At 40.2% G+C, this 12,781-nt stretch overlaps 1 protein-coding gene across 1 annotated transcript; it reads right to left on the bottom strand.

Moving 5' to 3' along the window:
• Positions 1–2,675: 2,675 nt before the first annotated feature.
• LOC122693376 (olfactory receptor 4D2-like) lies at positions 2,676–3,611 on the bottom strand. The gene has a single exon (XM_043900875.1). It carries the CDS (start codon positions 3,609–3,611, stop codon positions 2,676–2,678), a length of 936 nt encoding a protein of 311 aa, XP_043756810.1.
• Positions 3,612–12,781: the final 9,170 nt, after the last annotated feature.

Below are 12,781 nucleotides of genomic sequence, written 5' to 3'. Positions count from 1 at the left end.
TAGACAAAGATTGAATGGGACTGTTATATATATACACACCCAGCACTCAGATTTGCCTTTCAGTACCATTCTCCACTCAAAGGAAGTAGGACTGTTTGCTGAAATAGGTGATTCCAGAGCTGGAACAGAGAAAGTACAAGATAAGCATGGGGCATTTCAGTGGGCAGGTAAGAAAAGTGCTCAAACAATAAAAAGAACATACAAGCCAGCTTACAGATTCTGACCGGCCAGTTCTGAGGTAAGTGAAGCATCAAAATAAGTAATGATAATAATAGATTATAACATAATGAACAAAAAAGGAAAATTAATTTCACACAGGTATAAATGAATAAATTGGAAGTTTGGTAAGAAACTAGATATTCACATAGTCTCAAAGTACCTTCCCACAAAATATTTACTAACTTCCAAGTGAAAATGTACACTTAAGTGATAAGCCTAATGAACACCTCTTAGTAATCAAAGTGATGAGACATGAGCAACAGGACAAAGCAAAATTTCTTACACCTCATAGGCTGCAATAGCAGCAGAGCATGACTTCTGAGATATTCCTGGTAAAGTCACAAAAAATGCCATACCTGACTGTACAGCAGTATTGGTATTTTTGCAGAAAATGCACACAAATATTAAGGAGTGGTGGGCATCAAGTTTGTAACTTATGCTCAGACTTTCAGGGAAAAAGTACATTATGCTCTACCTGCAAATTTTCTGTAAGTGTGAGATTTTTCAAAAAGTTAAAAATGGTTTTAAATATTTTTTTTAAAGCTAGAAGAACTACATAGCAGAATATCATATCGCTTTGTCCTATGGATAAGAGGCAATTTTTAAAAATAAGATTTCAATATGAACTAATACTAAAATAAAACTGACTACATGAAAACTAACACAAAGAATAAGGAAGACAAGTCACAAACTAGAAGAAAGTACTATAATAAACATAGCTGATAATAGGTCAACAACTAAATTACCTAAGAACTCATACACTAACTAGAAAAAGTAAGAGGAAAGGGAACAAAATGCATTCATGAGAAACCTGCATACAATAAAAAATTGGAAGGAAATGTTAGAGAAATGCAAATTAAGGCTACAGTGAAATTCCATTTTTTAACCCAATAAATTAGCAAAAATGAAAAAATCTGCCAATAACAAATGTTAGGAGGATATGAATCAATAAGAACACCTCAACACTGCTGATGAAATGCAATGCATTAACAACTTTGGAAAAGAATTTGGCATAGTTTTATAAAGATAAATCTTTGAAGATCTCATGGCTCAGCAATTTCACTTTAAAATATATAATGACTCATAGTTCCTCAACATAACAACTGGAGACAAGAAAAAGAATATTCGAAAGAGCACTGTTTGCAACAGAAAAACTGGAACGATCCCACTAAGCTTATTCTCACAAAGGAATATTATACAGCAGTGCAAAGAATGAACTACAACCAAACAGAGTAACATGTGGCATTTAGAAACATAATGTGGAGTGAAAAAAAGCAAATCCCAGAATATTGTATCCAGTCTAATGTTTGTATAAAGCTCAAAAAAGCTAAATAAAACACTATGCTGATTATGTAAAGGTGTCATGAGATTATTTTTATAAATGATGGGATGATAAACACAAAAATCAAGCAAGCGGTTTCATTTGAAGAGAAGTGATGTGGTAGAGAGCACCTATAGGGAAGTTACTGGTACCATGTGATTCTTGAACTGACTACTATATACATGACTGTTTATACACTATACTGATAATGTTGTGTATTATAATGTATATGCATTTGCTGTTGCTGTTGTTCAGTTACTAAGTCTTGTCTGACTCTTTGTGACCCCATGGACTGCAGCACTCCAGGCTCACCTGTCCTTCACTATCTCCCTAATTCTGCTCAAATTCATGAACATTGAATCGATGATGCTATCTAACCATCTCATTTTCTGCTGCCTCCTTCTCCTTTACCATCAGTCTTTCCCAGCATCAGGGTCTTTTCCAATAAGTTTTAAACATGATCTTTTACTTGTAATAATTATTATACTATATTAAAATATACAGTGAAAATATCTGAATACTCATGATAATTTCCAATTTGAAAATAAAAATACAGTTATATGGATCACTCAATGTTTTGTAACAATTTTTGATTCTGTTACTGGAAGGTTTGGGGTCACATATTAGTTTCAGCAAATTTGTTGAAGAAGAAATTAAGGGTTCAAGAGAGGCCAGGTGTCTCATTCAAGGTCATCCGTTTGGTAAGTAATGGACACGGTCTCCAATTTCAGGCTAAAGACTCTGGATCCTGTGTAGTTTCCAGCCATCCAGACTCACAGCAAAAGGGGTACTGGAAAAAAGGGTCAGGTACAGAAAACAGAACTGCTCTTCTAGGGGAATGCTGCCATCCTAAGAAGAAACTGTCCACAAAGAAGCCAGAAAAGAACCTGTGACTTTCAAATGCTTCTATGACAACACATCTGTCATAGGAGTATTCAAATCAACATCAAAATAAAAAATAAGGATATTATCAATTTTGCCAAAAAATCTGAGTAAGTTGCTTAGGTTCACTATGTATTCACTTCTATGATAATCCGTACAACACATCCACAAGTTGTGAACAGGGGAGATACAGTAGCTCTCTATGCCCACTCTACAAAGAAAACAAAGTCAAAGAGAAGTGAGGAACTCGCTGTCACTCACTTTTACAAGCCAGAGGATGCCTCCCTAATCTCTTCACTGCTGCCTGCATCTCCTGGTTCCTTAGGGCATAGATCATGGGGTTGAGCATGGGGGTCATGACAGTTTGGCTAATGGACACAGCCTTGTCCATGGAGAAGGAGGTAAAGGGCCGGGCATAGAGGTAAATGCTGGGAATGAAGACCATAGACACCACAATGATGTGGTTGGTACAGGTGGAAGCTGCCTTCCTCCTCGCCTTCCCTGAATGGGACCTCAGCATCACCAGGATGACTGAGTAGGAGACCAGGAGGAGGAGGAACCAGATAAGGACCAGCACCCCACTGTTGGAAATGATAAGGAACTCCTGCAGGGAGGTGTCCGTGCAGGCAAGTCTCAGCACTTGTGGAACATCACAATAGAAATTATCTAAGATGTTGGGGCCGCAGAAAGGCAGAGGGAGCATCAGAGCCAGTTGGGAAATGGAATGAATGAAGCCTCCCACCCAGCTGGCCACCACTAGCCCAGCACAGACCTGAGTGTTCATGATGGTGACATAGTGGAGGGGCCGGGAGATGGCAACAAGGCGGTCATAGGCCATCACTGAGAGGAAGAAGACCATGGCACCTCCCAGAAAGTGGAAGAAGAAGATCTGGGCCATGCAGCCCTGGTAGGAGATGATCTTCTTCTCAGAGAGGAAGTCCGCCAGCATCTTCGGGGCAGTGACTGTGGAATAGCAGAGGTCTGTGACAGCCAGGTTTCTGAGCAGAAAATACATGGGTGTGTGGAGCCTGGAATCAGAGGTCACTGTGACCATGATGAGGAGGTTTCCCACGACAGTGGTGATATAAACAAATAAGAACACCAGAAACAAGACGAGCTGGAGCTCCTGAGTCTGTGAGAGTCCCAGGAAGACAAATTCTGGCACCCACGTGTGGTTCCCTGATAACATGGTGTCTACTCCATACACCTACAGAAAACACACCACAGAAGTGACGTATTAGTGCCTGGGCCTCAAATTGAGTGTCCAGGTTTAGATGATGGACATTTATATGCACATCATAATTCCAAGTGCTGACTAAATGGCCTTGGCTCTAGAATGTGTACTAGTTTGTACTGGAATATATATTCTTGAGATATCTTAAAGCCATTCATGACATATACAACCTGCTTTAAAAAATTCAGTGTAATATAGTGATAGGAAGACACTTGGAGTCCAGCAGACTTGTAGTCCAACTACAGAGTTTTTTTAGCCTTGAGATGTGATCCACAATAAGTTATTCAAGCTCTTTGTCTCAGTTTCCACTTCTAAGGTGGAATTAAAAGTGTTATTTCTATACATTGTCTAGGGGATTATATAAGATAACACATAAGGTTCCTAGAATAGCATCTGGAATAATAAATAGCAATCACTCACCTCTGTGTAGCCTCCCACTGAAAACCTCCTGCCTTCTTACAGTCTCTAATACATTATTATACCAGTCATTTCTCATGCAATAGCTATTACATCTAAAAGTTAGTGAACTTTTTGTATTTCTAGGTTTTTCCTCCTGATTCAACCATAATGTGCCACTACAGACATGTGCCTTGATTTACAATTAATCTGTGCCCTGCAGTGCTCAAGCTTGCTCATAGTCAATACTCAAAAAGCATGTGGCATTGACTGCTGGGTGGGTAAACAATTACAGGGAATGTCCCCCCATCACTGGTGTAGGTGGTCCCTTACTGGATGAGTTAACAGGATATACATGGTGTTTGTGCTGAGACATGAGAAGGTGGAGAGAGATTTTCTGGATTAAGAAATAGGTGATGGACTTTGTAAGAAGGGGAATGGAAGGGCTCCTTTAAAAGGCCCAAGAATTTCTGTTACTGAATACAAAGATAGATGAAGAAGGAAGATGTTGAAATAAGAGAAATAGTATAGACAAAGGAATAAAGAATACTAGAGTGGGTTGTCATTTCTTTTTCCAGGGGATGTTTCAAACCCACATATCCTGCATTGCTGGCAGATTCTTTTCTGTCTGAGCCACCAGGGTGTTGTCAAAAGAACAAAGAGGGGATATTAAGAGGAAGGAAGGGGAAGGGGAAAGTGGAGGGGGAGGGAAGAGGCTGGGAACAAAGGTGAAGAAGGACACAGAAGATGAGAGATAAGGGTGACAGGTGAGAGTTAAATGGCCTTCTCACTCCCCTGCCTTGTCTCACTCCCCATCCCCACCTGCTTCCTGCAATGTATTGTCCATCAGAGGTCATTTTCGTCTCATCATATTTTTTTCCATTGTCCCTCTTAACAAGATTGTAAGTTCAGTAACTTAGTAGCCCCAGCACCTGTAATAGCAACTCTGATTCACCAGTTGCTCAAAAAAAGTTGCTGTCATAATGAATTAGTAGGTAATTATGCCTGTTCAATGTGACCATGTGGAGAACTCTGTGGTGTATTTTCCTATCCTTTGCTCTCAATATCATCCCTCATTGGAAAATCTGTTTTCAACACCCCATTTCCCCTGCATTATTTTCTGAAGTTTTCCTCACACTTTAGCCTTACTATCATCAAGTCTAAATGTCTTGCTTTTTCTCTGCACCCTCCAGCAAGTGTGTCTGGATTCTTCTTAACAGTTGCTCTGTCTACAGGTGAGAAACCCCTGGTCTCGCACCTTCCTTCAGCCCAGAATGGGAGAGAGCCCTCATGTCTTGCATCTTCTTGAAGATCCCTTTTCTGCAAATGTAGTTTCCTAGCCACTGCCCAAACATCATGTATACAACAAAGGGTGTGACTCTAGGGGAAGAGGGAATATCCTTGAGGAGAAACTACTGGACTCGATTCAAGAGGCAGGGTTGGGTTGATTACCACTGGGGGCAAGGGAGCAATGGGACTTGTTAAAAAGTTTTAAAATCTCTCAAAAACACACATTCATTAAGAGTTATTCCTCAGGGTCTGAAGGACCAAGGACAAAACAATTTTATAGATTTGTAGCATGTAGGATCTCAGGCCAAGATCTAGAACAATAAGAGTCTCTTCAAAAGAAACAGTTTCTCTGGGAGTTTTAGAAGAACCCATTTCTTCGATTCTTTCCCTTGAGACCATCACCTGGAGAGCTGGTTAAAAGACAAATTACAGTGCCCAAGCTCCAGACTTTCTCATTCTGTTGATCAATGATAAGGCCAAGAATTTGTATCTGTAACAAATTCTCAGATGATGCTGATTTCTCTGTTCCAGGCAACACACTTTGAGAACCATGGAGTTGCTCATCAGTATAAGGACTGTTCTCTCTCTTGTGCAATCTGAGATAACTGGCCTAATTTCTTTCCTTCTTCTTCTCCCCTTTTTCTTTTTCTTCTACTTTTAAGCCTAATTGATTTTTACATAGAGAAAGTCATACATGGGCAGATATATGGCATCAGTTCAACAGAACCTTACTGTCCTGTAAAACGTGCCCTTTATTTTGGCAACTGAAGCCCCATTATTGATTAACCATCTGTACCCATGTCCACTATGTGCTTGCATGCTTAGTCACTCAGTCATGTATGACTCTTCGTGACCCTTTGGACTGTAGCCCACCAGGCTCCTCTGTCCATGAGATTATCCAGGCAAGAATACCGAGTGGGTTGCCACACCTTCCTCTAGGGAATCTTCCTGACCCAGGAATCGAACCTGCATCTCCTGCATCTTCTGCATTGTGGATGGGTTCTTTAGCCACTGAGCCATTAAGGAAGCCCCAAGTCCAGTACATCATCTGTTTAAATGCCAGCATTCTTTACCTGTGAACTCTTACTACCTCTAATGCAAGGACTGGTACAGGAAACTTATACAATGCTCATTATGAGGGATTGATCAAAACTGGAATTAATTGGCATTTTAAACTTGATGTGCTTTAAAAATTGTCTGATTTTTTAGACAGAGCTCTCTGAGCTACATGTAACTTTCCAGGTTGGTCTGAATTATTTTACTACAAATGCTCATTCTTGGCAAAATAAAATACAATGGCAGGTAAGAGTAGGATGTGAAGCTCTTCCAGAAACAGACCCAGCAGAGCCACATACATAAATAATTTTTTCAAAAAAGCATTCTTATGCTCTAGTCCATTTTAAGATTGATTCACAATGAAAAAAAAGAAAATAAGAAAATAAAATTAAGTCACACAAAAGTAGCCTTCCTGTCTGGGGAAGGGACAGGACGTGTCCTTTTCACTGACTATCACGTAGATGATTTTGATACAGATTCTGATTCAGTTTCCAATAAGAGAAACCTGATATGTCCCACTTTATATATTCTCTTGTAGGAGCACATGTCATTCTGTAAAATGTTCACCAAACCTCATCATCTGTTCACTGCATCCTCTTGCCAACATGAGTTCCAAAATCAAGAATGGCCAGAATGGAGTAAAGACCTAGTCATGTACACTGAGATGAGAAAATTATTATCCTATGTATCAAATATCTAAATATATATATATATATATATATATATATATATATATATATATATGTATTTGCCTAACTTCAAACTGCTAAATGGATGCAGGATACATTTAGGAGGAACTTTTTTTTTTTCTACATCCTCATTAAGAGAGGCCTGAGTCATTGATGATTAATGATTCCCCTCTTGATGGGTGGTTTTATGTGTCAATCGACTAGTCTGTAGTTTTCAGTTATTCAAACTTGAATCTGGGTGTTGCTGTGGAGGTATTTTATAGATGTGATTGATTCTCTAATCAGCTAATTTTATTTTTTTACAATCAATTCATTAAAAAAATTTTTTTTTCTTTTGGCCATACTAGATGGCCTGGGAGATCTTAGTTCCCAGACCAGCGAATGAACCCTGCCCCCTACAGTTGAATAATGGAGTGTTAACCACTGAACAGCTGGGGAAGTCCCATCCATTCATTTTATTTTATTTTATTTTATTTTTTTATTTTTTATTAGTTGGAGGCTAATTACTTCACAACATTTCAGTGGGTTTTGTCATACATTGATATGAATCAGCCATAGAGTTACATGTATTCCCCATCCCGATCCCCCCTCCCACCTCCCTCTCCACCTGATTCCTCTGGGTCTTCCCAGTGCACCAGGCCTGAGCACTTGTCTCATGCATCCCCATCCATTCATTTTAAGTAAAGGAGATTATCCTAGCCAATGTGGATGTACCAGATTCAATAAATTATGACCAGTGTAAGTTTGATGCATCAAGGTTGATGCAAGGGCACCCAAAGCCGGTGCTCTGGGACAGCCCAGAAGGGTAGGGAGGGGAGGGAGGTGGGAGAGAGTTCAGGGTGGGGGGTACACATGTATACCTGTGGCCGATTCATGTTGATGTATGGCAAAAACCATAACAATACTGTAATTATCTTCCAATTAAAATAAATTAATTACTTTTTCTTAAAAAAGGTTTTAACAGCAGAACTGAGGTTTCCTTGAAGAGGATGCAGTTCTGGACTGCAGCTTCCTGCCCCAAAATTCCAGCCTGCCCTTCTTGTTGGCCTGCTCTACAGACTACATACTTGCCAAGCCAGTCTGACAATCAGGTAAGGAAGTCCTTGCAATATCTCTCTCTCTCTCCCTCTTCATATATAATACATATAAAATTTTCCACCCCGAAATGTCTTTGGATTATTTTGAGCTGAAAGTTGTCAAGGCTCAAAAGACTCAGGAAGAAACCTTGACTTTCCCCTTTAGCTGTCTAAAGAATTTAAATAGAGAACCCGTTCCCAGAATGGGTTTTCACCAGATTTGCCTACAAAGAATATGTATTAGGTATGTATTTGTGAGTGTATGTGTATGTGTGTGTGTGTGTGTGTGTAGGGGGGACCGGACCTAGAGATCAGGGTCCACTCTGTGTTCCATTGTCTCTACATGGACCAGCAAGTATTTACTTATCAAACACTTTCTTCTCCACTTCCATGTGAATTGTCTTCCTCCCTTTTGGAGTCCCACACAACTTCCTCCAACACCTTCTCTTTGTCTTTAGCTGAAGATGGTATTCAAGGTGAATGTTTTTGGTGGGTTACTCAGTTTGCCTGGTTCTCTACAATGTATACATGTTCTCAAACTGTGCTTGACTTTTTTCTCTTAATTTGTCTTATGTCAATTTCATGGACCAGCCAGGAGAACCTAGAATGGTGGAGGAAAATTTCTTCCTTCACAACACTTCCATATCATACTGGTCCTGTTTCTCTGGCAGAACCTTGACTGATACACCACTTTTAATAGATTATATGTGAAGTAGACAGCATATTAAAAAGCAGAGACATTACTTTGCCAACACAGGCCTGTCTAGTCAAAAACTATGGTGTTTCCAGTAGTCACGAATGGACATAAGAGTTGGATCATAAAGAAAGCTGAGTGTTGAAGAATCGGTGCTTTTGAACTTGGTGCTAGAGAAGACTCTTGAGAGTCCCTTGGACTGAAAGAAGGTCAAACCAGTCAATCCTAGAGGAAATCAGTCCTGAATAATGATTGCAAGAACTGATGCTGAAGCTGAAGCTCCAATACTTTGGCTACCTGATGTGAAGAGCTGACTCATTAGGAAAGACCCTGATGCTGGGAAAAATTGAGGACAGGAGGAGAAGGGGACGACAGAGAATGAGATGGTTGGATGGCATCACTGACTCGATGGACATGAGTTTGAGCAAGTTCTGGGAGTTGGTGATGGACAGGGAAGCCTGATGTGCCACAGTTCATGGGGTCGCAAAGAGTCAGATGCGACTGAGTGATTGAACTGACTGATATGAAGTAAACTTCATAGGTAAAGTTAATTGAGGTTTTTCTCTCCTTAAACTTAAATCATCCCCATGCTTGATATAAATACAAGTGGAATTGCAAGATCAAGGGATAATGAGGCTGAGAAGCAGAGATTTATTCTGGACCAAAATTAATGTACTACCTCTGGAATGACTTACAGCCTTCCCTCAACAACTTTTAAGAGAGGTGCTTCACTAATCACTAAACAAAATACTAAAGAACATTGAAGGTCCATTGAGCATTTAGGTAATAAATAAATGTGGAGTTAAGCAAATTCATGTCATAAACACAACATAGCTTCTGTGAGAGATGTCTTAAAGGCATAAATTCTCATGGATAGAGCTGTATTCATTGAGGCTTTTGTCTAGGATGATTGGGTCAGTTGTTTTGTCAGAAGATCATGAATGTCAATTTAGGAAGATGGCCTGGACTACTCATCCGAGGTGTTTGGTATCTTTAAATAAAATTCTTCTGATTGTTCTGTTAGGATTTATGTACTGATCTCTGCAAAGGGTGGGCAAGAGCAGTAGGAGTGCTGTTTTCCCTTTGACCTGGATATGCACTCTCTAGTTCCCTTTAGTCTTTACCTGGGCCCTCTTAACATATCCAGGTTATTTGTCAGATCCTCTAGGCATTTAATTTTATGACCCTATCCATGAGAAACTTTGCTCATTGTCAAGATTTCTGACTCAGGCCAATCACCTCTCTGCCATCCTGCTACCAGGGGCTTCCAACTATGTGGCAGACACTGTCGATTGCCATTTTCTGGCTGAAACAGCCAGCCATGCACTTTCCATTTCCTTTGTAGAGCAGGGTGACCATATGACCCACTTTCTGCCCAACAAGTCATAAGGGAATTCTGCTGGAATGGTTCTAGAAAAAAATTTCCCCCTAGGTCTAAAAAAATAAAAATAAAAAGCACATGAATGCCTCTCCTCTTCCTTCTTGCTGAATTGTTTAGATATAAATGTATGATTCATAAAGGAGGAAAGGGCAACCCACTCCAGTATTCTTGCCTGGGAAATCCCATGGACAGAGGAGCCTACTGGGCTACAGCCCATAGGGTTGCAAAGATTTGGGCACAACTAAGCGCACGCGTGCACACACACACACACACACACACACACACACACACACACATGATTACTGAAGCTTTACCAGCCATTTGTCATATTGAGGGGAAAGACAGGAAATTATAGAATAACCAACTTAAAATATTGGAGCTGCTGAATTAACCATCTCTGAAATTGCCAGTCCTCTAATTTATATATATATAATTTTATTTATTCATTTATTTTTTGCTGTGCTGGGTCTTTGTTGCTAGACAGGCTTTTCTCTAGTTGCAGTTTGCAGGGGCTTCTCTCTAGCTGTGGTGTGCCGGCTTCTCATTGTGGTGGCTTCACTCATTGCAGAGCAGGGGTTCTAGAGTGCTCTGACTTTACTACTTGAGGCACATGGGCTCAGTAGTTGTGGTTCTAGGGCTCTAGTGCACAGGTTCAATAGTTGAGGTGAATGGGCTTAGTTGCTCCAAGGCATGTAGGATCTTCCTGAACCAGGGATAGAACCCATGTCTCTTGCATTGGCAAGTGGATTCTTTATTACTGAATCACCAGGGAAGCCCTCTAATCTTTTTAAATGAGATAATCTCCTCATTCTTTAAGCACTGATTTGGTTATCCAGCTGTTTGCCACCAAAAACGTCTTTGTGGCTGTATATTTCAAGTAGGACTATCATAGTTTTCAAAAGAGATCACACTCTCCAATCAGCTATACATCATAGGCTGAGCATCACATTTCAAGAGGGATGTTGTCATAGGAGAGTAAATACAGAAGAGATGGCCAAGATGGTGGAATTAGGAAACTTGTCACAATGGGAACAATTGAAGGAAAGTAGATGCTTCATCTAGTGAAGAGACAAGTTAGAGGGTGAGAAAAGTATCACCAGGTATTTAGAGGACTTTTGTGTGAAAGGGGAAAACACTGTTTTGAGGGACACTCAGATCAAATATGACACAGTCCATTTTCTCTGTCCTCATCTCCAAACACCCACTAAGAATGGGGAGAAATGTGTGAAAAGGTGCAGGGACATAGAAGTGAAGAAAGGATGAACTCAGCTGCCATGATGGCTTGAAGAGCCTGCAACTTTTATTAAATACTTCCCAGATGAAGTGGTTATTGGGAGGGAGTAGGAAAAAAAGTTTTCATATTATCTTCCTAACTTTGGGTCAACATTCTACATTGCCCAAGAGTTTTAAAAAGGAAACAAGAAGATGGAGAAAATAAATGTTATACAGAGAGAAATCAAATATAGATCTGAACTATACAGGGAAGGAATGGGGTGCAAAAAAAAGTAGAAATACCTCTCTGGATAAGCTACTGTTCAAGGTGCTGAGCAAATTTCAAGGTGAATAAGGCATGGCCCACATTCAAGGAGCCCTCAATCTGGGGCAGGAAGTCAAAGAGAAAGGCAAAAACCCATGAGGTGGCAACCTTGGATTGAATCCATACCTCGTATCTGGACCATTAATAGACATGGCTCTGCATGGATCCCCAGTTGGATCCCCAACTATACTATAACATCCTCTTCTCAGCCATATCATCTATATGATGCAAAAAATGGGTTGGGAAGACAGACTAGTTTTTCAGGTTATCCAAGGTGTATTTGACAGAAAAAAAAAACAAACCCAAAGAGAATATACCCTTATGGGAAATATTTAGATGATATCACAAGTGATACCACTTCCAAAAACCACAGAAGGGATGAGGGAGCAGAACAAAGGTGAGTGTTCCAGATTTAAGATGAAAGAGTTGAATATTCATCACAGATATTCATCCACAGATATTGTTGTTGGTGTTCTTTAGACGCTAATTTGTGTCCAACTCTTTGCGGTGACCACATGGACTACAGTCCGCCAGGCTTCTCTGTCCATTGGATTTCCCAGGCAAGAATACTTATGTGGGTTGGGTTGCCATTTCCTTCTCCAGGGAATCTTCCAACCCAGGGGTCGAACCTGCATCTCCTGCATGGCTGGTGGATTCTTCACCACTGCACCACCAGGGAAGCCCCCATCCATAGATGAGAAATGCTAAAATTTCCCTTGTGATTGTAAGAAGCCCTGGGTTTCAAATCCCACCCATATCTCCTGTCTTGAAACTTGAGGATCAGAGGAACCATCTCCTGGCCATCTCCTCTCTTGCTGTTCATCACCAAGAAAGCCACTTCTGAGTTTTCTCATTTCTAAAGTGTTTAATATAAGGATAACATATCCACTGTCAGTTTACTGAGAATGAGACAAAAGTGTGAAAGTGCCTTACACAATACCTGACAGAGCAACAGCTCCATAGAAATATTAATGTAAACTGTTGCATTCCATGAAGACTTTCCTTC

The sequence above is a fragment of the Cervus elaphus genome, chromosome 5 (genome assembly GCF_910594005.1).
Source record: "Cervus elaphus chromosome 5, mCerEla1.1, whole genome shotgun sequence".
Taxonomy (NCBI): domain Eukaryota; kingdom Metazoa; phylum Chordata; class Mammalia; order Artiodactyla; family Cervidae; genus Cervus; species Cervus elaphus.
Note: the sequence above shows the minus strand (reverse complement) of the source record. Positions and strands in the feature narration are given on the sequence as shown.

Coding starts and splice junctions, on each gene's coding strand:
- LOC122693376 (XM_043900875.1), bottom strand. CDS start 3,611: ATGTTATCAGGGAACCACACGTGGGTGCCAGAATTTGTCTTCCTGGGA.